The sequence below is a fragment of the Anguilla rostrata genome, chromosome 9, assembly GCF_018555375.3.
Source record: "Anguilla rostrata isolate EN2019 chromosome 9, ASM1855537v3, whole genome shotgun sequence".
Lineage (NCBI taxonomy): Eukaryota > Metazoa > Chordata > Actinopteri > Anguilliformes > Anguillidae > Anguilla > Anguilla rostrata.
The window spans coordinates 30,640,751-30,663,408 of record NC_057941.1 but is presented as its reverse complement, the minus strand read 5'-3'; the positions used below and the strand labels follow the sequence as shown (position 1 = coordinate 30,663,408).

General features: G+C 43.8%; 2 protein-coding genes across 22 annotated transcripts in view; both read left to right on the top strand.

Moving 5' to 3' along the window:
- LOC135263538 (EH domain-binding protein 1-like protein 1) overlaps positions 1-5,403 on the top strand; it is a 44,542-nt gene extending 39,139 nt beyond the window's left edge. For 20 of the 21 annotated variants that reach the window (XM_064351700.1, XM_064351685.1, XM_064351683.1 and 17 more), the window contains 6 exons: positions 37-107; positions 645-765; positions 1,005-1,104; positions 1,689-1,762; positions 3,014-3,128; positions 3,433-5,403. In XM_064351700.1, the coding sequence (XP_064207770.1) occupies positions 37-107; positions 645-765; positions 1,005-1,104; positions 1,689-1,762; positions 3,014-3,128; positions 3,433-3,520 (569 nt within the window). In that variant the 3' untranslated portion in view covers positions 3,521-5,403. The remainder of the gene's footprint in view (positions 1-36; positions 108-644; positions 766-1,004; positions 1,105-1,688; positions 1,763-3,013; positions 3,129-3,432) is intronic. The other variant, XM_064351684.1, reaches the window with a different exon arrangement.
- A 4,537-nt stretch (positions 5,404-9,940) lies between these two features.
- Positions 9,941-22,598, top strand: LOC135263542 (ras-related protein Rab-1B). The gene is made up of 6 exons (XM_064351708.1): positions 9,941-10,252; positions 14,816-14,888; positions 14,999-15,094; positions 17,801-17,896; positions 17,998-18,129; positions 18,470-22,598. The coding sequence occupies exons 1-6, from the start codon at positions 10,239-10,241 to the stop codon at positions 18,662-18,664; spliced, it is 606 nt and encodes a 201-aa protein (XP_064207778.1). The 5' UTR covers positions 9,941-10,238; the 3' UTR covers positions 18,665-22,598.
- The last annotated feature ends 60 nt before the right edge of the window (positions 22,599-22,658 follow it).

Genomic DNA, 22,658 nt, shown 5'->3' with positions numbered 1-22,658 from the left:
AGCAAAGCGTGACCTGAAGTGTGTTTTGTTTCACAGACACGAGGAGCTCCATCGTGGCCCAGGAGTCGTTGACCCCTGGCGAGGAGAGCAGGCCAGAGGACAGCCTGGTCAGTTTGGTTTCTTACACCTTACAAGCTCTTCCTTCTGTTCATCCTCTGAGGGCTCGCTTTCAAATACAGCACAGCTTCCCTTCGGCTGTTCCTCCTATGATTTCTGTAGCTAGGCCAGTTCATTGCACAAAGATGACAATGCGCAGTTATATTAATGACCTGCTGTTTGCCCAGCTTAACAATTGTATTAATGACCTGTTTCTTGCCCAGCTTAACATGGGGGGCGTGGCTGTGTACGTATCTGTGTGTCTATCTGTGCGTGGCTATATCTGCGTGTTTGTGTGTGTGTGTCTGCGTTTCTGTGTGTGTGCGTGTGTGTCCGTGTCTTTCTGTTTATATGTAATCCTGTGCTCATCTGTATGTTTCTCTGGCTGTGTCTGTATGAATTTGTCTCTGCCACACATCTGTCTGCATGGCTACTCATCTTTGTGTCTGTCCTACGTGCCGTGATTTACCCGTGTGTGTGACTTAACCGTTTGTCCGTGTTTGTCTCTGTGTCTCTCTCCGTGTCTGTTGGTGGGTCTGTGAGCCCAGCGCCTCCAGGACACCAGTCAGTACGTGCTGAGCGAGATTAAGGCCCTGGAGAGCGAACAGAAGCACATCGACAGCAGGGCGGCCATAGTGGAGAGGAAGCTCAGATACCTGATGGAGACAGGTGAGCAAACTGACTGTCACCTGATGGAGATGCTTTGTTGGTACATAATAAGTGAGAGAACAGGTAAGAAAGGAGGAAAAAACTGAAAATGAATAACAGGAGACAGCATTGTGAACAATGAGGAGGAGTATGGTATGCAGTTTGGGAAACTGTATGGTGAACAGTATGGTGAAGAGCATGGTGAGCAGTGTAGGGAGCAGTATGATGAACAGTGTGTTTTGTGGGATCTACTTTCCCAGGTAGTGACCGGGATGAGGAGGAAAGGCTGATCCAGGAGTGGTTCATTCTGGTCAACAAGAAGAACGCCCTGATCAGGCGGCAGGATCACCTGGAGCTGCTGTGAGTCCCACGCCCCTCTCTGCTGGTCTGTGAGAGCCCTGCTTGTCTCTGCCTTTCATCTTTGAGAGAGCTGCTCATCTGTGAGAATGCTGCTCATCTGTGAGAGAGTAGCTCATCTGTGAGAGACATGCTCATCTGTGAGAGCCCTGCTCGTCTCTGCCTTTCATCTGTGAGAGTGCTGCTCATCTGTGAGAGTGCTGCTCAACTGTGAAAGAGCTGTTCAACTGTGAGAGAGCTGCTCTTCTGTGAGAAAGTTGCTCCTCTCTTCCTGTTCCTTTGTCTGTTTGCTCCTCTTCTTAAAAGCAAGAAAATGTTTTAATCTGTCTTCCTCACGCAACACTGGCTGTAAGGTTGAAATGAGGTAAAGTGTGCCACTTTAGAGTTGGGACCTCTCAGGCTGTTTGGATACTGATGTATCTTGTGCTTTAGCCCCATCTGCGTTATAAATAATTACTTTCATGCGCTATGCTTGTGCATTTTTATGCCCTGTTTGTGTCATTGAAGTAATTTTTATTTTAGTAATATTATAGGTCTCTGAGCTTTGACCCTGTGGGTGATGGCAGTGTCTCAACTCGTCTTTGCAGGCAAGAGGAACAGGACCTGGAGAGGAGGTTTGAGCTGTTGACCAGGGAACTGAGAGCCATGATGGCTACTGAGGGTAAGCCCCCGGCCGAAATGGGGTTAATGCCTTGAAGAACTTCACAGCTGGGGCCTGTTAAATAAGATGTGTGAGAAGAAAGATAAGGAGGCTTGGCGGGATTCAAAACCTTTTTTCATTTGGAAACATTTCTTTCTATTCGCGTTCCAGCATTTTTTGAAAAAGACTCGCAAATCATGTTCTGTACACCAGGGTTCATACAGGAATGAATACTTCACTGTTACTTGTAATTAAACATCAAACATGTACTTTAGGAAAGTTTACATTACGCAACATTACATTATATATAATGTAAACTTATACATAGAATATATGGGTATGTTATACTATACGTTTTAGCTGTTTTTGGAGTGCAGCTTATATCTGTGATTCTTTGAAGTGTCTTTCGTGAACAGCGTGATACAACACTGTCCAAGAGCATGATGTTGTGCAAGCCTCATTCCTTTTTATTTTTGTGTGTGGCACAAAAAAACTGCTACCATTGGCTATTAATGGTGGGTGGAAGAAGTTGCTCAATTGCGTTGCTCACACATCTGCTGTAATAACATCACTTTATCATGTGTTGGAAAGGTGTTCTCCAGAGAGATCTGGCTGTTACTAGGTCTTCAGTAGTGCACAGTTGCTGTTGCAAAATTAAATACTGCTTGCAGCACATCAGAAGTAAGCATTCGGATTAGTCGCTGAGGACCTGGGCGCAAGCGGGAGGTTGTAGGTTTGAGGGCTAATTGGGGAGTGTAACTAACCGAATTGCTTGCGTAGATATACCCTACAAATGTGGCATGTCTGTTTCATTGTTGAGCACTGGTGGATATGGTGGGAGTCACAATTGGAGGTTACCTCTGGCACTTTAGTGACTGTGGTATAATCAGCAACTGTGCTGGCAAATCAGAAACTGAGACTAGCTCATAAGAATAGCCCAACAATTCGTCAGATGCTCTTCGCTGAAAAGCAAACCGCATAAAGGACCATCTTGGATGATGTTTGTTGGGCTATTATCGGTGCCTGTGTTGGAGCATTCCTGAAAACACCCCGGGCTGCCCTCAAGCAAACCATATTGCACAATGTTAAAAATGACATATGGTCTACAATGAGTACTTTTTGCTGGGAGTTCAGACGTATAAATGGATACGTTTTCCAATGTAAGAATGTAAATGTGTTTGTAGGCTACATACATTACCATATGTAATTGTAGTGCACACGTATGATGTTCAGTCAGTGACTCTTGTACATCCTGCTTCTCTCCCTGGTCAGAGTGGCAGAAGACCCAAGCACAACAGCACAGGGAACAGCTGCTGCTGCAGGAGCTGGTGTCGCTGGTCAACCAGAGGGATGAACTGGTCCGTGACATGGATGCCAAAGAGAGAGGGTGAGAATACTGCCGTCTTATCTCAGGCCAGCTCTGTTAGGACTGTCTTGTCAAACCTCTTTCAAAGAAGGTTAAGTGTTCAAATTACTGTTCCAAAGTAAATTATTGTTGTTGAGCATCTCATGATCAGTGTGTCTGTGTTCAGTGTCTGTGCTCATCTCTGTACTCAGTGTGTCTGTACTCACCTCTGTACTCAGTGTGTCTGTATTCATTTCTGTACTCAGTATGTTTGTACTCATCTCTGTACTTAGTGTGTCTGTATTCATGTCTGTACTCAGTGTGCCTCTCTTAATCTCTGTTGCAGGGCGCTGGAGGAGGATGAGAGACTGGAAAGGGGGTTGGAGATGAGGCGCAGGAAGTTAAGCCACAAGGAGAAATGTGTGCTACAGTGAGATCCCTCCCCCCTGAAAAATTGCCATAAACTCCTCCTCCCATAAACCTCTACTGTAGTAAACCCCTCCCCTCCCCCTTTAGAAACCCATACGTGGCCCTTCCCCCTAGTCGGTGCCAACACCCAAGGCTTGTTTGTGTGTCTAAGTTGTCCTGGACCTGATTGGCTGGATTGGGTCAGAAACAGCCTGCTGTGGGTCAAAGGCAGCCGACATGGGTCAAAAAGACCCGTGAACCAAACTAAGCCTGGTTCATGTTCTTGTTGCTAGGCAACTTTTCGCTGTTCCCTGTGGATCTGATATTGTTGCGTGTGCATTTTGGAGTTGTGTTTAAGGTCTTTATTAGGGAGGCAGGTTTGCTTTTTGTTACAGAAGCCTTGTATTACGCGACCGAGCGGGAACGTGATGTCGCGTAGTGTTGCCGTTTGCTCAGGAACCTCACTCACCTGGCTCTGTAAAGCATGTATCCCTACGGAACGTGGCTCTCTCTTTTGAGTGATATCAAACGTATGTGTCTAGCCTGGGCCCAACTCCCTGGGTCCCAGTGTCTCTGACTGATCAGCTGTCTGTTCACTGGCCAGAAAACTGTGAGAAGACTACATCTGCTCCACTGCGGTCTGAATTTTGAAATGGGGCTAACAGAGGAGCTTGCTGAAAGCAGTGGTTTGGGGGTGGCATTGGACAAGACTTGGCGCTTTTTCTGCACTAATAAAAAAAAGATGATGAAGGAGAAATGACACTGCTACATCCGAAAGTTTCCATACTTTTTTATTTTGTTTTATTTGTGGAATGAACATCTAGTTGGATGTCATATGCTTTGAATTTCAGAAATCCCCCCAACCCCCACACTCTCTCCCTCTAACTCCCACACCCTTTCCCCAACCTCCACAGTTCACATCCTTTCAGAAAGACTGCTGCTTTTCAGAAACATCTCGCATATTAAGGGAGAGAAAATCATCCAAACTTCATATCTGTTTGGGCTTCAGACTAGCCGCCAAAGAATTCCAAATTTAAAACCACCTCCCTTCACTACGTTACCGATACAGGCCAGACGGGGGACAGCCAGCATTGTTTCCCTTAGTAGGTCCTGCTCTTTGAGTATGAATACTTGGAGCACACCATTGAGGACAGAGTCCATGTCAAGTGCATTTATACTGTTACCCTTGAGGAGAGGTGGAGGCCAGGGAGGAGCCACGGTGTTTGCGCACAAGCGCTGCAGGTGTTTAGACTGAAAAAAGCACTGCTGAAGAAATTAAAGTTTAATTACTGAGCCTCGCAAGGCACTGAGAATCTGTGTGTGTGTGAAGCTGAGACTATCACACAGACCGCGTAACTTATCGTACAGACTGTCACAGAGAACCTGGGTGACTCTGTCCAAAGCATTAAGTGGGGGTACCCCAAATGTCACATGACTTGTCTTCAGGAAGTCATCGGACTCTTCCCTAAAGAGACAAATATCTGCACCTCCAGGATGTGAAGAGGGAGGGTGCAGGGTAAAGAGTAAAGAGAATGTGCATTTGAAAATAAAGAATTTATATGCAAGGTTTAATAAAAAGGGTGCGGATAGTGGGTGTGTGTTTGTGTGTGGGGGGGGGGGGGTTAAAATGTTTGAAAAATGTGTTTGTTTTACGTGTGATTCCATGATCCTCTCTCTCTCTTTCACTCACTCTTTCGCATGGAGCTTAGTCATGGAACTGTATTCTGTGGTACGTATTTACTGTTTCCCGTGGGAGGGAAGACTGCAAATATGTATGTCATTAATTTCAGTTGGTATTATTATAATTTTTTTGTTTTGGAAAATCACCAAATGCACCCTAAACTTCTCTATTTGCACTATTTGTAATATTTGTGCATGGAGAATAAAGCCATTTTGGATGCTTGCCGAGCATGCGTATCTCTGATTGTCTAATTTTCAGTGTAGTTTTCTCATCTGCCCAGTTCTGGCTTGTGTACTTTCGTAAGAAGGTCCCTGGATTTGGGAACCCAGGCAGACAGGTTTGGAACTTAGTCAGGCTTCTGTATCTGCAGTGTAGCTCTATGTAATTTGTAGAGATGTGTGTGTGTGTGTGCGTGTTTGTGTGTGCTGACACACATAGAGACACAAGTTTTTGACATTTTTTTCCTTGGTGTTTGCCTCAAACAAAGTTGCCATTCATTAGCACCAGTAAGATTAATTATTCTAGGGTCCTCAAGGATAATTTATCAACTTATTGAGCTTAATCAAACAAGATAGTTGTCCTATATTTCACTCAATATTAAATGACATTGCATTACACTTACTCAATTGGCAGACACTTTTGCCCGAAGTAATCGCAGTTATGGTAGACAATAACAAGAGCAAATAACGGTGATGACTACTAAAAACTTAATGAAAATCTGAGTATATAAATATAGCCCTCTAAATGGGTTTTATATAAAAATCTCACCCAGACCAAACTTCTTGAGCCCAGTTTAAACAACATTAGGATGACAGGATTGACATGGAGGGTTTGAGCACCAGGCTTAGAGTCCGTCTCAGTAAAGAGATGTGTTCTTGCAGACTTTCACTGAATCACACCATTCATCTACTTATTCAGCTGATTGAATCCGCACCATTTCTTTCAAGGTTTGACTGCATTAATGATTTGTGGAGAGCAGCAGCCATTACTGGATTGTCGGCAGCCACCAGGACATTGAGACTATAGGAAGACACGGAATGTCTTGAAAACAACTGAACATACCATGCAAAGAAAGTGCATTATGAAAGCAAATTTAAATGTGGTAGACTGTTCAATCACAGCCTTTATTGGCCAGTGGGTGCAATACAATGTACACCACATTGAGTTGATTTTTGGGATTATGTTTTCAGAGCTGTTGAGCTATTTTTGGTCTGCTCTTTTTGTCCTTTAATGGCCGAACAAAAATGAAAATAACAGGACACAGAGAGGCTGGAAACTCACATGGCTTTGGGCGAGGAGGATAAATGAAGAAGTGAAAGTAATGTTGACCAATAAAGGGTGGACGCACCCTGCACCTCCTCATCCTCGGGTTTGCTGACATGACAACTTCTCTCTAGGGTTTTCAACATACTTGTTCCTGGTTATGATTATACACTTTGTTGTACGTCGCTCTGGATAAGAGCGTCTGCCAAATGCCTGTAATGTAATGTAACTATACATTGCTATTCATAACAGTAACCATGCGTATGTGAAAAGGGTGCTCAGCAAATCCAGTGTCCAACTGTCGAACCTAGTCCCCAAACACATAATTAAATCCCCAGAGAGAAACATTACTCTGAAAAAATAAAAATATGTGAGGGTTATGACCACTGTCAGGTGCAGAAATTTTTGTTTTCTTTACTGAAAATGGGGAAACATCACATATACTGCAGCATTGACACTTGCTCACAGGTCCTTACATTAAAGCCTCACATTATGCGGCTGCTGGGTGACACAAAATTGGCTCTTGGAGGGTTTCAGTCGGCCGGAACTACAGCACCTCAGTGCTCACTAGCACCCCCTATTGCTCAATCAGGTTTCTGCAAGTCGGCCTGTTGAGCTGCAATCCCTTTCTCTGACCCATGTCTGTATGAGCCTGACTAGCTAACAGGTTTGGTAAGAAGTGGAGGCCATGTCCTTCATGTGCTTTGGAGGATAGCAGATGCTTAATATATGCCATATCTCACAAATCCAAAGCTGAGATTGCGCACGCACGCACGCACACACGCACACACGCACACTACAGGCTAATGGCATTAGGCTACCTGTGGTTTTAAAAAAACTTAAGGTGCCCTTCCACCTCCCACCCACCTGTCCACATCCCTCTTTGCAGAATGACTGGATAGACTTCCAATAATTTGTTTAATTGTAATTAAAGCCAAGGGAGGCTATTTCGAGGAAAGTTGTGTCTAAGACACAACTTTAGTAAAACTTATCTTTTGTGTTATTGTAGGTAGAAAAAAATGTACTTTGGTTTGTTATTTAATAATTACTCATAAATTAACAGAATTCTTCCCTGCCTAAAGTTTTATTTATTTTTTAAAAATCACAGGTGGCCTAATACTTCGGCCTGTACCACACACACACACACACACACATAAATAGGACGCACACATTTATCTACACACATACAGAACATACATGTACACAAAAACATACACACAACACGCACACACAAACACACTCACACACACTTGGAATTATGCATTCCAAATTGGGAGCAAAAAGGCCAAAAAAACTATTTCACATTATGAGATATCAGAACTCTTAACTATGAAACCAAGGAAGAAAACAACTGTGATGTCACCAGGTTTCCTGTACTTGTCAGGACGGCTCAGAGACAGGACCTGAAATGACCTGAGAGGCTGTAATCTGGAGCCATCTCCCCAAATTCCACATGTAGAAGCTTCATTCAGTCAACAGAGGCCCTTTAATTGGTGAGCCAAACACTTTCTGGACTCTTCCAACTGCCGTCACAACATAATCACAGGAATTTGGCTGACTGCTCTTCTGGACTTCCTTTGTGATCACATGGTCTTCTTCGCACTTTCAGTTCAAGTTTCCACAGCAGTAGAGAGCAGTTCAAACTCCTCTTTCAGAACTCCAGTGCCATCTGATGTTCAGTTCAAACGTTTCTGTGATTTATTTTCTAATCATGAACATATTTCAACCAAAGTGCCCTACTGCAGTTAATGATGTCAACTAATTAATTTAGGTCTTTATGACATTTTATCGACATTATGACAAATAAATGCATAATTAATTTTTGCCATAAAGCAAATATGCAGTCTTACTTAACCAGGTATATTTCATTGTATACAAACAACGTTCCTCTCGATTTACTGGGAAAGTTGCTGTCAAAATGAAAAACCCTGCGCCATTTTGCCGCAGTTAATAAGTGTTGCCCACAGAGGTCACTGTATAACTTGCATAGGATTTTCTCCAAACCCCAAATGCTTGAGATTATATGTGAGGCCTTTTTCAGTGACAGTGTATATATTTGAGCATCACCATTTTCATCTATAAAGAGTTTTTAAGCATATGAGGATACTTGTGTCAAGACAAACAAATTCCATATTCACCACTCCCTATGAATGAAGTCATTGTGATAAACTGTGCGGACATTGGGAGGGTGGAAAAAGGAAGATAAACAAACACTGGGGCCCACTGAGCAGCACACAAAACCAACATGAGCGGTATAAAACACTCGCAATAAACCCAAAAGTGGTAATGCTGTCCCTTTTAACAACAACAACAACAATAATAATAATAATAATAATAATAATAATAATAATAATAATAATAAACAATAATAAACATAAAATCTTTATAATCAAAGGAAAAGGCTTATCTCAGCTAATCCGATGTGTAGCCTCACCTGGGTGATGGACAGTAGCTATTTTTGCACAAGAACTCTCATCACACATCAGCTTTGATCTAGAGGGAGTGAGTCTAGGCAGGTGGCCAGATAGCTCCCTTCTCTTTACAATATGTGCCACTGGATTTCAAATTACCACAGTGACAGTACATTGATTAATCATTGCATCCAAAATACAGTGTTTGCTTCACGGCACCAGGGCATTGGTTTTGGCTCAGTCCAGAGGGAAAGACCCACAACTTACTGGCCCACAAACACCACTTTCAGCAGCAACACATATATGCATGCACACACGTGTACTCACACACAGACACACACATGTATCACATGGATGGATCACGTGTGTCTGTTGCTATTGGAAATGCCGTAGTGCATTATGCATAATTGGAAGATCATACTATGCAAATTTAACAGATGACAATTAAACAATTTTACACTCCATGAAAATAAGATAACCATACGTAGCAATTACTATACTTCAGGGAAGTCAAACGTCAGTCCTGGAGGACTGCGTTGTGGTTACCTTTCAATCAGCAGCCAGTTAAGGCCTGACGGTGTATGGTCTCTGTAGCCAATCAATGACCTAAATTAATCACTTGTGCTGACACACAATGAAAACCAGCAGACACGGTGGCGCAACAGGACCGGAGTTTGACACGCTGCTATATGTGTATAATACTAACATTGTGAATTCAGTAAATCAGGGTACACAGCCAGGGCTGATCTGTTTCAGGATTTTGTGCTAAATTCTGCTCTTATTTATTTAATTAGCTCAATCATATCTTAATCTGACATAAACACTTACAGTCACAGACTATATGTAATCTAAAGATTTTACTGTGTTCAAGTCCAGGAGTGAACCAGTGTAGTTTATAGAGCTGTCAGAAAATAAAAACTAAAGTAATTGGATGGAACAAAAACAGACATGCGGACCAGCCCTCCAGGAGCGGAATTGCGCACCACCTACAGTACATAATCAGGTAATGTTCTTTTCTTCAAAACTACGCCTCCCAAAACGCCTGTGAAACCGGCTCAACCACGTGCCCTGGCTCTAACGCCACGTCACTAAACGTCACTACCGCACCTGCGCAGCCATCTTGTATTTTGGGCGAAAAAAGAAAGGAGAAAGAAAATAATATCCGAATGATAAACCTGGCAGAAGAAAGGAAATAGGGCAGGACCTACCGAACGAAAACAAAACAAAGGTTAAACAGAACAAGAGAAGAGCGAGCAGAAGCACGGACATTCGACAATCCGCTTTGAGCCCAGTTCTCAAGTCATCTTTTGGTTCACAGCGGAGACCGAAAGGAAAAGAGGAGGAAGAACCGCCGTCAGAAAAACAGATCCCTACCGTGTCAAACACACCATGAATCCCGAATAGTGAGTAGCCTCGCCTGATAGTCAGCGAGCTAGATCCATTGTACTCCTCGTCGATAACTGCTTTCCTAAGCCAGTTGGCTCATTAGCTGATTAGCTATTGTTTGCTAGCGTGCCACTGGTGTCACCACCAGGGTCTGTTTAACTAAATAGCTAGCTAGCTAATGTTAGCTGTTCTGGCTAGGGTGGTCTGCTGACACAACAGAAGCAGCTAACATTAGCTGGCGGACTCGCCAAGCAACATTTCTCTGGCACAAACATACAATTTCCCATAGCTTGCATTTATCCTTAACAATACAGTCTATTGGTTGCGAGCATAATGCTAGCTAAGAGCTATTATGGCACAAAACGGGAAACGAGCAAGCTCGCTAGCTAGCCAGCCTTGCCGGTATAGCGTCGTTTCCTGTTGGCAATTAATTAATGCTAGTCTAACGTGACCGAGGTTACCAGACGGACAGCGGAGGACCTGATGGTTTGAGACCTGTTTTGTCAGCCGGTACTTAGAAAACTGACGAGATGTGTGTGATGCTTGCTGATGTCATCTCACTTCGTGCTAATTTTCATTATGAAGTACAGTTTGATAGCTGGACCTATCTCATTCCTAATCTAAGATACAAGGTATCCATATTAATTATTACTAGAATATACTCTAGCAAAATAAAGCTTGCTGGATAGAACACTTACGAAAAAATTGTTTAAAATCATTAATCTTACGTAGCCTGTTCCTTTGATTGTAGTTCTGAAAAAATGACTCGATTACGAATCATCAATATTTTGTGTGCTGCCTCACACAAATGAGCAAATAGTGTATTGATTGTTATAGATACCTGGCAACGTTAGTTTTCCATGGCAACGATAGTAGCTACGTATTAAATTACTGGGATGCTAGCAGTTAGCCGACTTGGCTTAAATGAACCACAGACGAGTCAGTATTGACACTCTCTGATGGACAGTTTTATTATGGGACACTTAACATAAATATATTTTTATAATGTCCGAAGTATAATCTGACTCTCACTCTCAGTGAGCAATGCACTAGTCGTGGATTATTTATGTTATACACTTGTACAAAAGAAAATGAGTCTGTTAGACTCGTGTATATGTAAATCCATGGTACATCATAGTTACAGCGATCACACTAATTTCGAAGGTGAAGAATAAAGGTTCACAGAATGCAACCAGACAGACAATACAGTCAGCTATCTTTTTTGCAGTTAAATTGAGATCCTATAGAACTATTGTCTGTAACCTGCTGTGGATTAATGTTACGTCACCAAGTAACTACCTGTTGTCATAGGTAAGACCACTTAAAGTAGGTTTTAAATTTGGGTTCAATGGGCCATGCTTTGATTTCACACAGACAGTAGACAGACTGCAGTGGTGTATGAAATGTATGACCCCAGGCCCAGACCCCTACAGCCTCACCCACAGCTTATTGCTCTTTGGAGTGTCTTCTGCCACACAGCTGAATTTTTTGAAACTGTAATATTGACGGAAATTTGGCCTTGTGGGCTGAAGCTCGCTGGGTGGGCCTCCTGGGTACCACGCTGCTGGAGTAAGCAAGGCAGATAAAAGTGTAGTTCTACTGTAAAATCTTTCATGCTGTACCTTATTTAAATTTTGTGTTTCACCTCTTTGGGTTGCCTTCTTTGCGATAGTATTTGTATAATCAATGAAAAACGAATACAGCTCGCCACAAGCTTCTCTGCTACATGCTGCATTTGATCGCATAGATGGGCCTCAATGCTCACAAATTTCAGACAATTGAAATGGAGATTTTTCTACCTCCTCTGAGTGTCACTTTGTGACTTTGTGCACATGCAGAGACTATTAAGAATATTGGGGATTTTCTGTTTGTGCATTCAGACTTTTATCTAACAAATGTGCTTATTAGCATGTACATGGCCTGTATTATTTCATGCATAGTTACTGTTTACAAAAGCAAATGAATAGACTGCAGTTTGGCTGTGCACAGTTTGCCACAACTGCACAGGCAGGATAGTGAAAGCTTGGAAACATGTTTCTTTAGTTTTGATATATGCTATACCTGGCCAAAAGCACATGGACACCTGTTCTAATTAGTGGGTTTGGCTACTTCAGCCACACCTATTGCTAACAGGTGCACATAATCAAGCATACAGCCATGCAATCTCCATAGACAAACATTGGCAGTAGAATGGGTTGTACTGAAGAGCTTAGTGACTTTCAACGTGGCACTGGGATGCCGCATTCCCAAAGTCAGTTTGTTAAATTTTTGGCCTGCTACAGCTGTCCCGGTTAAGTATAAGTGCTGTTATTGTGAAGTGAAAACGTCTAGGAGCACCAACAACTCAACTGCGAAGTGGTAGGCCACACAAGCTCACAGAACGGGACCACCGAGTCCTGAAGCGCATAGCACTTAAAAACCATCTGTCCTCGGTTGCAACACTCAGTACCGAGATCTAGACTGCCTCAGGAAGCAACGTCAGCACAAGATCTGTTCGTTGGGAGCTTCATGAAATGGGTTTTCATGGCCAAGCAGCCACACACAAGCCTAAGATCACCATGCGCAATGCCATGTGTCCACTGGAGTGGTGTAGAGCACACTGCCATTGGACTCTGGAGCAGTGGAAATGCGTTCTCTGGAGTGATGAATCACGCTTCACTATCTGGCAATCTGACGGACGAATCTGGGTTTGGCGAATGCCAGGAGAATGCTACCTGCCTGAATATATAGTGACAACTGGGGCTGTTTTGCTAGGCCCATTACTTCTAGTGAAGGGAAATCATAACGCTACAGCATATAATGGCATTCTTAAAAATTGTGTGCTACCCACTTTGTGGGAACAGTTTGGGGAAGGTCCTTTCCTGTTTCAGCATGACAATGCCCCCATGGACAAAGCGAGGTCCATAAAGAACTGGTTTGCCGAGTTTGGTGTGGAAGAACTTAACTGGCCTGCGCAGAGCCCTGACCTCAACCCCATTGAACACCTTTGTGATGAATTTTGAACGCCGACTGCAAGCCAGGCCTTATTGCCCAACATCAGTGCCTGACCTCACCAATGGTCTTGTGGCCGAATGAAAGCGAGTTCCCATAGCCATGTTCCAAAATCTAGTGGACAGCCTTCCCGGAAGAGTGGAGGCTGTTATAACAGCTAAGGGGAGGACCAACTCTATATCAGTGCCCATGGTTTTGGAATTAGATGTTCAGCAAGCACATATGAGTGTGATGTTCGGGTGTCCACATACATTTGGCATGTAGTGTATGTCTTCTTTAAAAATGAAATGGCTGCAAAAAAGTTAATTGTGAAATTCATCTTGAACACTGTAGAGCAGTGGTGTCAAACTCGTGCCATGGAGGGCCGTGTGTATGCAGGTTTTCATTCCAGCCTCAGATCTTGATTATATAATTAGTTAAATTATTTGCTGAATTAGGGATGCAGGTTTGTGCACAATGGTGACCCGACGTCTATGGTGACCCGCATTGTCTAAATAAAAATTTTCTTATATTCTGTGCTTCAATGCAGTTAAACGCATATGGCTGAATGAGTAATTGGACTCAATTAAGGCAGCATTAATTGGTTGGAATGAAAACCTGCATACACACGGCCCTCCATGGCACGAGTTTGACACCACTGCTGTAGAGGGTAGCTTGCATCATAGGATGATGCAACACAAATGGTATCTCTCTCAAAATCTCAATAGACTAAAGTAACACACGCCCAAAAAAGGTGCTGATTAACGGTCCATGAATCAAAGTGAAAAAATGAAAATCGCACAATTCGCTCGCTCCATGCAAATAAAGTTTTTTTGAATAGGAAAATCACCTACATTTTTTGGCAGTATGCCTTCATCAGAAGGTACTATCAGTGGTTTTCAAATAAAAAAATTTTTAATCGCACGGAGAGAAGTGTGTGATTTTCATTTTTCACCTCTCTAAATCTCTCCATTCATGCCACCATTTCTTGCAACCAGAGGGCAGTGCTTGAGAGTTTGCAGGAAAGATGGATGGGAGAGAGTTGTGCTTTTAGAATGCACCTGTGTATTTATGCAGGAAAGCCAGGCATATGTGCACTGTCAAGCCTAGTATTCCTAGTGGGTGAGAACTCAAAATAAGATTTTTCTGTTTGTTTTTGATTTATACATTAATTCATAGCACCGTACAAAAAATTACAGCCTTTAACAAGAACATGCAGGCTAAAATATACTGGCATATTCAGTAAAACGGTATAAAAACACAATAAAAGCAAAGGGTCATATAAAGACTATACATTTAATCTTCTAGGCTGGGTAAACTGTTCCAGAGCCTGGAAGCCATAATCTGAAAAGCATGATATGGCAAATATTGAGCGATTTTATTTTATGTTTTTAGTGGAATGTTAACATAATATACAAACATGTCTTCATCAAATGTCTGTATTTGCAGTTTGTGTTTATTCCACATTCTTCATTCAGGACAGCGTCTGTACATGGGAATATCTTTAATTATTTTAAGAATTCCGGAATATTCCAACCAATAATAGAATATTTTAATATTGGTTCACTCATTTACGCTCTCTCATCTCTCACGTTTTCTCTTGTTCTTAGTGACTACCTGTTCAAGCTCCTTCTGATTGGTGATTCTGGTGTTGGCAAATCCTGCCTCCTCTTACGATTTGCTGTAAGTACTGTCTGTTATTGTGCAATGTGACCATAAATAAGCTGTGTGTGCAGACTATACCTGTAATGATGAGTGCATGGGTGTATTTATGGGTACACGTGTGCTTTCAGGATGACACTTACACAGAGAGTTACATCAGTACCATTGGGGTGGACTTTAAGATCCGCACCATTGAGCTGGATGGGAAGACCATCAAACTGCAAATTGTAAGTATATTGCTGCCTGAGTTACTTCCTCTCTAATGCCTCTTTAAACAGCTGTGAAATCAGCTATGTTTGGTGTGTCAGGCCTTTGGCTAGCGTCGTAATTGCTAAAGTACAACCTCCTTTGATTTCATGATTTGGAGAACCTGTATGCATAGACTTGGTTCTCCATTTATTGTGGTTTTCCAGTATTGAGAAATGGAGTTCCTGGAGATTGACTGTCCTATATGTTTTCATTTAAATCCTAATTTGGCATCCTGATTCTACTGATTGGCAGCTGAATGAGATCTCTAGCTGTTGAATGAGATGTGCTTTATTAGGGTTGGAGTGAAAACCTACAGGTCGGTAGATCTCCAGGAACAGGGTTGGGCAGCCCTGTAGAAATGTTTGCATGCAATTTAAGAATTACCTACACCTGTAGCTGGCCACTGCAAAAATAGTATCTATGTTTTGCTCTGAAAAACCTAAGGTGTGAGTTGAAATGTCTAAAAGAATTAATGCGTATTTTGTCAAATTCCGAGAAACTGAAAGCTATTTACAGTGCTTAACACTAGCGAAGGATGCTACGTTCAGGGTTGTAAAAGACACAGCCTTATTGAGGGAACACTGAAAGAGGAGCAGTGGTTGAACATCAAGCTGAACATGTTCTGTTCTGTTAATGAATAAACACAAGAGTTAATAGGGCAAACAATGTCTTAATATGTTTTATTGTATACGAGTAGGTTCTCTTGTTTTTATTTCCTTATGTTGCTCCCTTGGAAACACATAGATTTTCATTGGACCCCAACGTGATTGAAAAGGAGGCGTATTTTAAAGGTTACATTTAGATGTGGTCTCATCTCACCACACAGGCCACCAAAGTCACTTCTTGCTATGCTGGTGTATGCCGGATGAGGCTGGGGTATGCTGGTGTATGCTGGTTTATGCCAGTTTAGGCTGGGTTAGGCCTGTTAAGGTCGATGTATGTGACCGTATATACACCATATCCTGCTGCTTTAGGCTTTAGGGCTGCAGCGGTCCGTGGCCATGGAGCGAGGGACAGGGCTGGAGCGATTCCGTTAACTCTGGGTGGGTACACAGGGCTGGAGGCATCTGTGAACTAGGGAGGGTGAGGGAGGGACAGGAGCCCCAAGAGAAAAAGAAACAAAGAAGATGAGATTAGGCACTGTAAAGATTGTCAACACACTATGTGAATGTACTGCAGCCCAAACTCGATTTCAGTTTATGCTCTAACCCTGCAGGGCTAACTCCGATCATACACTCATGTACTAGGCTGAACTCCCAAGTGTGTCAGCTCCGTTAAGGCCAGCTTGACTCTTGACGTTAAACCAAGTGTGTCAACTCTGTAACGGTCTGCTTGACACCTCGGATGTGTGTAAACAGCGCATTAACAAGTCCTCCTTAGATTTGATAAGCGAGCATCTGGTCCTGCTGGTTTGAGTGGCAGTACTGGAAGTATGCCCTGGCCAGCTAAGCTGTCCAGACAATCACATCTACCTTCATAAACTCCATTATTTATACTTGACCATTTAACAGGATTTACTCTGGGATTATTGGAATGGCTAACTATAGGATTGGCTAAAGAGATAAGTTTGAAGTCTACACTTAAAGACAGAGAGTGTCTAAAGCCTGCACAAGCATTGAGAAGTTGTGCCATCAGACAGGAGCTCTATAAGAGAAGGCTCTACCACCCATTGTAATTTTAGGCATACATGGAATTTTTAGCTTCTGGAGAACAAAGTAATCTTAGAGGAGAGTAAGGAATAAGTAACTCTTAAAATATTCTGGAGCCAAATCGTTTAAGATATATAACATATATAGGTGAACAGCAGAATCATAAAGACAATTCTAAACTTGATAAGCTGCCAGTGAAGAGATTTGAGCCCTTGGCTGATATGTTTCTTTTTCGTACTTCTAGTAAGAACCCTAGCAGGCGCATTCTGTACAAGTTGGAGACGTTTCAGGTCCCAGTTGGTGCTACCGGACAATGAAACATAACAGTAATAAAGCCGGGAGGATACAAATGCGTGAACCAGTTAGTTTTATGCTGGTTAAATAAACAGTAATGTACACAGCAGTGTTCCAGGAAGTGAGTTTGACCGCCCTGGAGCAGCCAATGGGTTCATGTCCTGAAACACTGATGTGCTTACGCTTGCTTATGCTTGTATCGTAGCTCAGTTTTTTAGAGAGAGTTTGTTTTTGAAGAGTTTTTGACACTATTTCAGTTTTATTCTGTTTTTTTTTAGTGGCCCAGTTTTCTGTTTGATTAACAGTTTTTTTAGATACTTAGGGCAGCCCTGTTCCCGCAGATCCATCTACTGTTCAATGAGGTGTGCTTAATTAGTGTTGAAATGGAAAACCTACAGGTCGGTAGATCTCCAGGAACAGGGTTGGGCAGGCCTGACTTTGAAGGTTCTGGCAACACGGTGTGCTTTGCAATAACTGGTATAGAGGCATTTGGGGGTTTGCACTTTGAAGTCAGAAAATACACGTAGTATGTATATAAAATGAATTTGTTCACATGTGTAGTCTCTGGGAACACAACGGCACTTGTACACTCTGGTTGGCACTGGCACAGTGTGGATTAAGTCCCAGGCTGTGGGGCTCCATGCACTGGAATGCAAATGGTTCATTAACCGGATGAGACGCACAGCAGCCCCTGAAATGTATTGTTGTGTGTGATGGCCACTGTCATTGCTCTCTGTGCAGTGGGACACGGCGGGGCAGGAGAGGTTCCGCACCATCACCTCCAGCTACTACAGAGGAGCTCACGGCATCATCGTCGTGTATGATGTCACAGACCAGGTGAGAGCACACACATATTCCAGGCCCTGAGAGTTTTGAAATAGGACAGCCATCTCTCTCTCCCCCCCCTCGCCTCACATTTTGTTTTGCTCTCTCTCAAGGAGTCCTACAACAACGTGAAGCAGTGGCTGCAGGAGATCGACCGCTATGCCAGCGAGAACGTCAACAAGCTGCTGGTGGGGAACAAGTGTGACCTCACCACCAAGAAAGTGGTGGACTACACGACGGCCAAGGTGAGCATGCAAGAGCAGACACCCAGCATCCGGTACCCTTTAAAGCGGCCAGTGGACCTCCTGTGGAATTTCTGTCAAAATCTTGCCAAATATTGGGAGGGCTGTTCCTGTGTTAGAGGGGTTCCCTGCTGAATGGGAGCCCCTTATGGGGGGAAGGGGCGGGGTTCAGTGTTCTAGAACTCCATTGTATTCAATTACGAGTTGTAATTGCTACTTCAGCATTTGAATGTTCAGTTAAGAAGATTCTGATAACATATCAGACTTTAAAGAGTTAAAATGGGGGGGGGGTGTTGGCGAAGGGCATCAGCCCTGAACGCGTCTCTCGTTGATCCCCCGGCAGGAGTTCGCCGACTCCCTGGCCATCCCCTTCCTGGAGACCAGCGCCAAGAACGCCACCAACGTGGAGCAGGCCTTCATGACCATGGCGGCCGAGATCAAGAAGCGCATGGGCCCCGGGGCCACGGCCAGCGGGGACAAGCCCAACCTGAAGATCGAGAGCACCCCAGTCCGGCAGGCCGGGGGCGGCTGCTGCTAGACAGGACTGCCCGGCCCCGGCTCCCCCCGGCTCTCTGCACCCGGCACCCTTCTCCCGGTCGAGCCGGGCCGGGGTTGAGCCGGGGGGAGGGGCTTTGTTAGGGGAGGGGCTGAAGAGCGGGGGGGGGAGGGGTTGGGGAGGGCAGGGCAGGGCGGGGTATATAAGGACTGGGGGACTGACATTTCATTTGGAGCGTAGCCCCGGGTAGATTATGAGAGAAGGAATTCCTGGGGTGGGATAAGCCCCCCCCCCCTCCCCACTCTGCCCCTTTTTACAGAGAGCCAAGGAAGAGTAAACCAATCTGGGAGGAGGAATTGGAATAATTGGGTATAGGCACTGTATGATTTGAGATCATAGCTTTAGATTCTAGTATTCCCTTCACACAAATACACACACACACACACACACAGACACATGTTAACAAACCCATACACAAAAGCAAAAAATGTAGAGAGAGACGCACACACATGCACCTGTGGACACACTGATACAGACACACGGACGCACACGCACACCAGAGCTGGAGGACTGTGATGTACGGAAGGCATTTCCTGTATTTTATCGAAGCAGTGATGGGCCCTTACTTGCCCTTTAGGTGTCAGACTCCAGTCCTGGAGGGCTGCAGTGCCTGCAGGTGTCAGTGGTTTCTTTTTCAATCGGCAGCCAATTAAGGACTTGAGAACAGGGTGTGTGAACTCTCTAACCAATCAATGACTTGCATTAATCACTCGTGCTGAAACTGGCGGACGCTGCGGCCCCCCAGGACTGTAGTTTGACACCCCTGCCTTAAGGCCTGCGGTTGTTCTCTTCGGTTGCAGACTGAATGTGTACGACTGAGGTTTTGGAATGGTTACCTGAATAACGAGAGCGGATGCTTGAAGGGTAAAGTGACAGAAACTGGCCAATGGGAGTGGGGACATTGAGGGTGTGAGCGCGTGAGTCGTTCCAGGCTTTAGCCTGAGTGTCGAACGCGCTTCTACTAAAGCCTTGAATTGCTCAAACTGTTTTGACCAGGGGAGTGGCTTAGCTTTAGTTTAGGGGTGGGAGGCCTCATAGTCCTATACACTCCTGAGGAACTGGGATGAGGAGGGTGGAGCCAGTTTGGATGCAGGCGAGAGGCACGTGTTGGATTGTGGGGGGAAGGGGGGAAGGGGGGGAGAGCAGGATTTGGAGCTACTCCATTCACGTAGTGTCCAGGCAACCTTGTCCTTAATGCACGGGTGCACAACTCCGTCCCTTGAGGCCCGGTGTGCTGTTTGTATTCTTCTGGCTAACTGGTTCACTCCAAGCACGGACCGCAGAGAAACGTGTTTCACCTGCGGTGCATGTGCAAGCTGCAGCCACAGCTCATGCCTTTAATGAAAATGCTTTCGCAAATATATGACAGGGCTCATGAAATAAAGGCCGAAGTTGACATGAAGTCCCAAGAACAGATTGTTGTGCACCCCTGCCTTACAGGATAAATAACACGAAAAAAACAAACCCCAAATTTTATGAGTTGTTCTGTACCTTTAATGCAGGAGGTGTGCATTTTGAAAATACGATTCTCTTTCATTTCTGAGAGCACGAGCTAACTTATATCCGATCTGTTGTTCTTAACCTGATTCAGGCTGTATAACTGTCATTCAAGTCCCAGAATGCATTGCTCCTCCTTTCCTCTGTGCTGGTTCTGTTTGCAAATCGTATTGTTACTTGCTCTTTAAAAATAATAAGGTCTTGATCATTGCAACGCATTAACACAGACCCCAAATGCTTAGTTACACCATAATGCGAGACCCTGAATTTGTTATTTTTGGCAGATTGTTTGAATTGTAACAGGCAGAAGAGATCTGACTGGCTTTGCAGTGCATTCTGGGGATTTGAGTTTATTTTTAAATGTCAAAATTTCAATAAAATGTAAGTGGATTAAATGGTTCAGGATGGGCACCTGCATACCCTTTGAAGGCTCATTTATAGAAAACAAAAACTACATTGTTGCAGGAAGCTTTAGAAACTTGAGTAACTTACCAAGACATCAGACAATGACTTTCCTCTGGAAACTGAGATCTATCCACTCCGTGATTAGGTACTTGCTTTTCAATGTGCATGCTGAACTGTGAGGTAATGAACAATCCCTTAATATACACAGACACACAGTGACGAGGAGTGGGGGTATTTAGGACGGTTTGGACTAGTTCTGGAGAGTGAAGGAGGGGCAGGGCATTGAGCCCTGTGGCCCAAATGGTGGAAACAGCATTGGGACAAAGCGGCAAAAAGAAATCTGCAATATTTAGTGTCTTTGTCTTAACTGTCACTTTTTTAAAATTCTTATATTATTATTGTGGTTTTACTATCGTGATTTTTTTGTTGTTGTTCTTTTACGTTCTCTTCTTTTTGGCTTACATAGAAAGCTTGTACAGGCGCTGTACTTAACCGCTGCTGCGTTAATCAGTGGTGCAGGTGTGGTCCTTCAGAGAGCCACGGTTCTCTCCCGGGTGTGTGTGAGTCAAACGGGAGGCCTGTCTCCAGTCTTACCGCTGCTGTGTCCTCGCGTGGGCCCTGGGGCCCGTGAGGAGGAAATACTCCACTTCAGGGCTTTGTGACTCCTATTTTGAAGGGAGAGTGAGGCATCCTTTACACCCCCCCCCCCTTTAAGAGTGGGTGGAGCCTGGGCATTTGTCATCGGCTCACTCGATCCAAACCAATCGCCATTGTTTGTGCGGTGGAGGGCAAACCCTTTGACTGGTTCTGACAAGTCGGTGTGGTGGCTCAGTCCATTAGCAGGGGCGGTGAGGCTCACTCCTCCCATCCCTGTTGCTTTGTTCCAGGTTTTAATGAGTTGATTGGCAAGGCACCCTTAAAACTCATCAGGATCCCTCTGGAAATACTGTGGGCGCGTATGCTATAACACGGCTGTGGCTTCATCATGTTTGTACAAGCAAGCAGTCGCTGTAAAAGAAAAAAAATTCTTAATGATGGCTCCCTTTTTTCTACCCCTGTGTTGCATCAGGAGTGGCGTTTAGCCCTTTTCCTGCAGTGCTAAGTGAGGCGTTGTAAGTTTTGGGTTAAAGCTGAGAAGTTGTTTTCTCCAAAAAGTGGATCTCATCATTGAAAATCACAGAGCGCTCACCAGTCCTCAAAAGCCAAATGAAATGTCAACGGTCAATGAGATAAACTTGCAACTAGGCCATCCGCTTAACAAAAAATGCTATTGCTTCTTGTTGTTTAAATACACCCTAAAAAAATTGCTACATGTTCTAGTCTTTCTTGAACTTTCCAAATTACAAATTAAAAGGCTTCAAAACATGCGGGCAAAATAATTTTTACTGAGTTCTGTTTGGCAGGTTTGAAAATCTCTCCTAGCTGAGATACTGTTCCTTTTTTGGATAAAAGATTGTACCCTTAGTACTTCAGCTAAAAATGATCAGGGATTTCAGTGTTTTCTGAGAAGTTCAGTTTGGTTTTGGACAGAGGACTCCTGAATCAGTCCAATCTTACAGAGGCTGGAGGAGGAGTTTGTTTGCATTGTCTTCTAGTGCAGAAGCCATTTTAATCATTACAGTCCCTTATTCCTTGGCTGGATGTAAAGAGGTCAAATTCTTGTTGAGCAGCCATTTTATTTTTGGTGTGAAGACCAGTGAAGGTTTTTGGGATGAGGGAATTAACTGCTGTTCACTGAAAAGGGGTTAAACTATATGACATGTATGGATGCAGGGGGTAGGGGTGGGTCATTATATCTGGCTGTGTATTTTGGGCAATGGTTTTCCATAAAATCTCTGCAATGGCCCTTGTGTTTAATACTCTATGTATGACCCTGATTTATAAATAAACTATGAATCCTAACGGGGAGGGGAATTAACTGCAGACTGACTGACTGATCTTTTTAATATCCAAATTATCTTTGTTAACTGTTTTACTGTGGAAAATATTAAATGCGCACGACTGTCAGAATTCATCTAATGGCTGTTCTGTGTGGCTTATGGGAGCAGTTTATGGGAGCAGTTTGGCCTTGAAA

Bases quoted from the DNA above. Each gene is read 5' to 3' on its own strand.
- LOC135263542 (XM_064351708.1), top strand. The intron at 14,889-14,998 runs GTAAGTACTGTC...GTGTGCTTTCAG, and splicing joins GCCTCCTCTTACGATTTGCT to GATGACACTTACACAGAGAG. The intron at 17,897-17,997 runs GTGAGAGCACAC...CTCTCTCTCAAG, and splicing joins TGTATGATGTCACAGACCAG to GAGTCCTACAACAACGTGAA.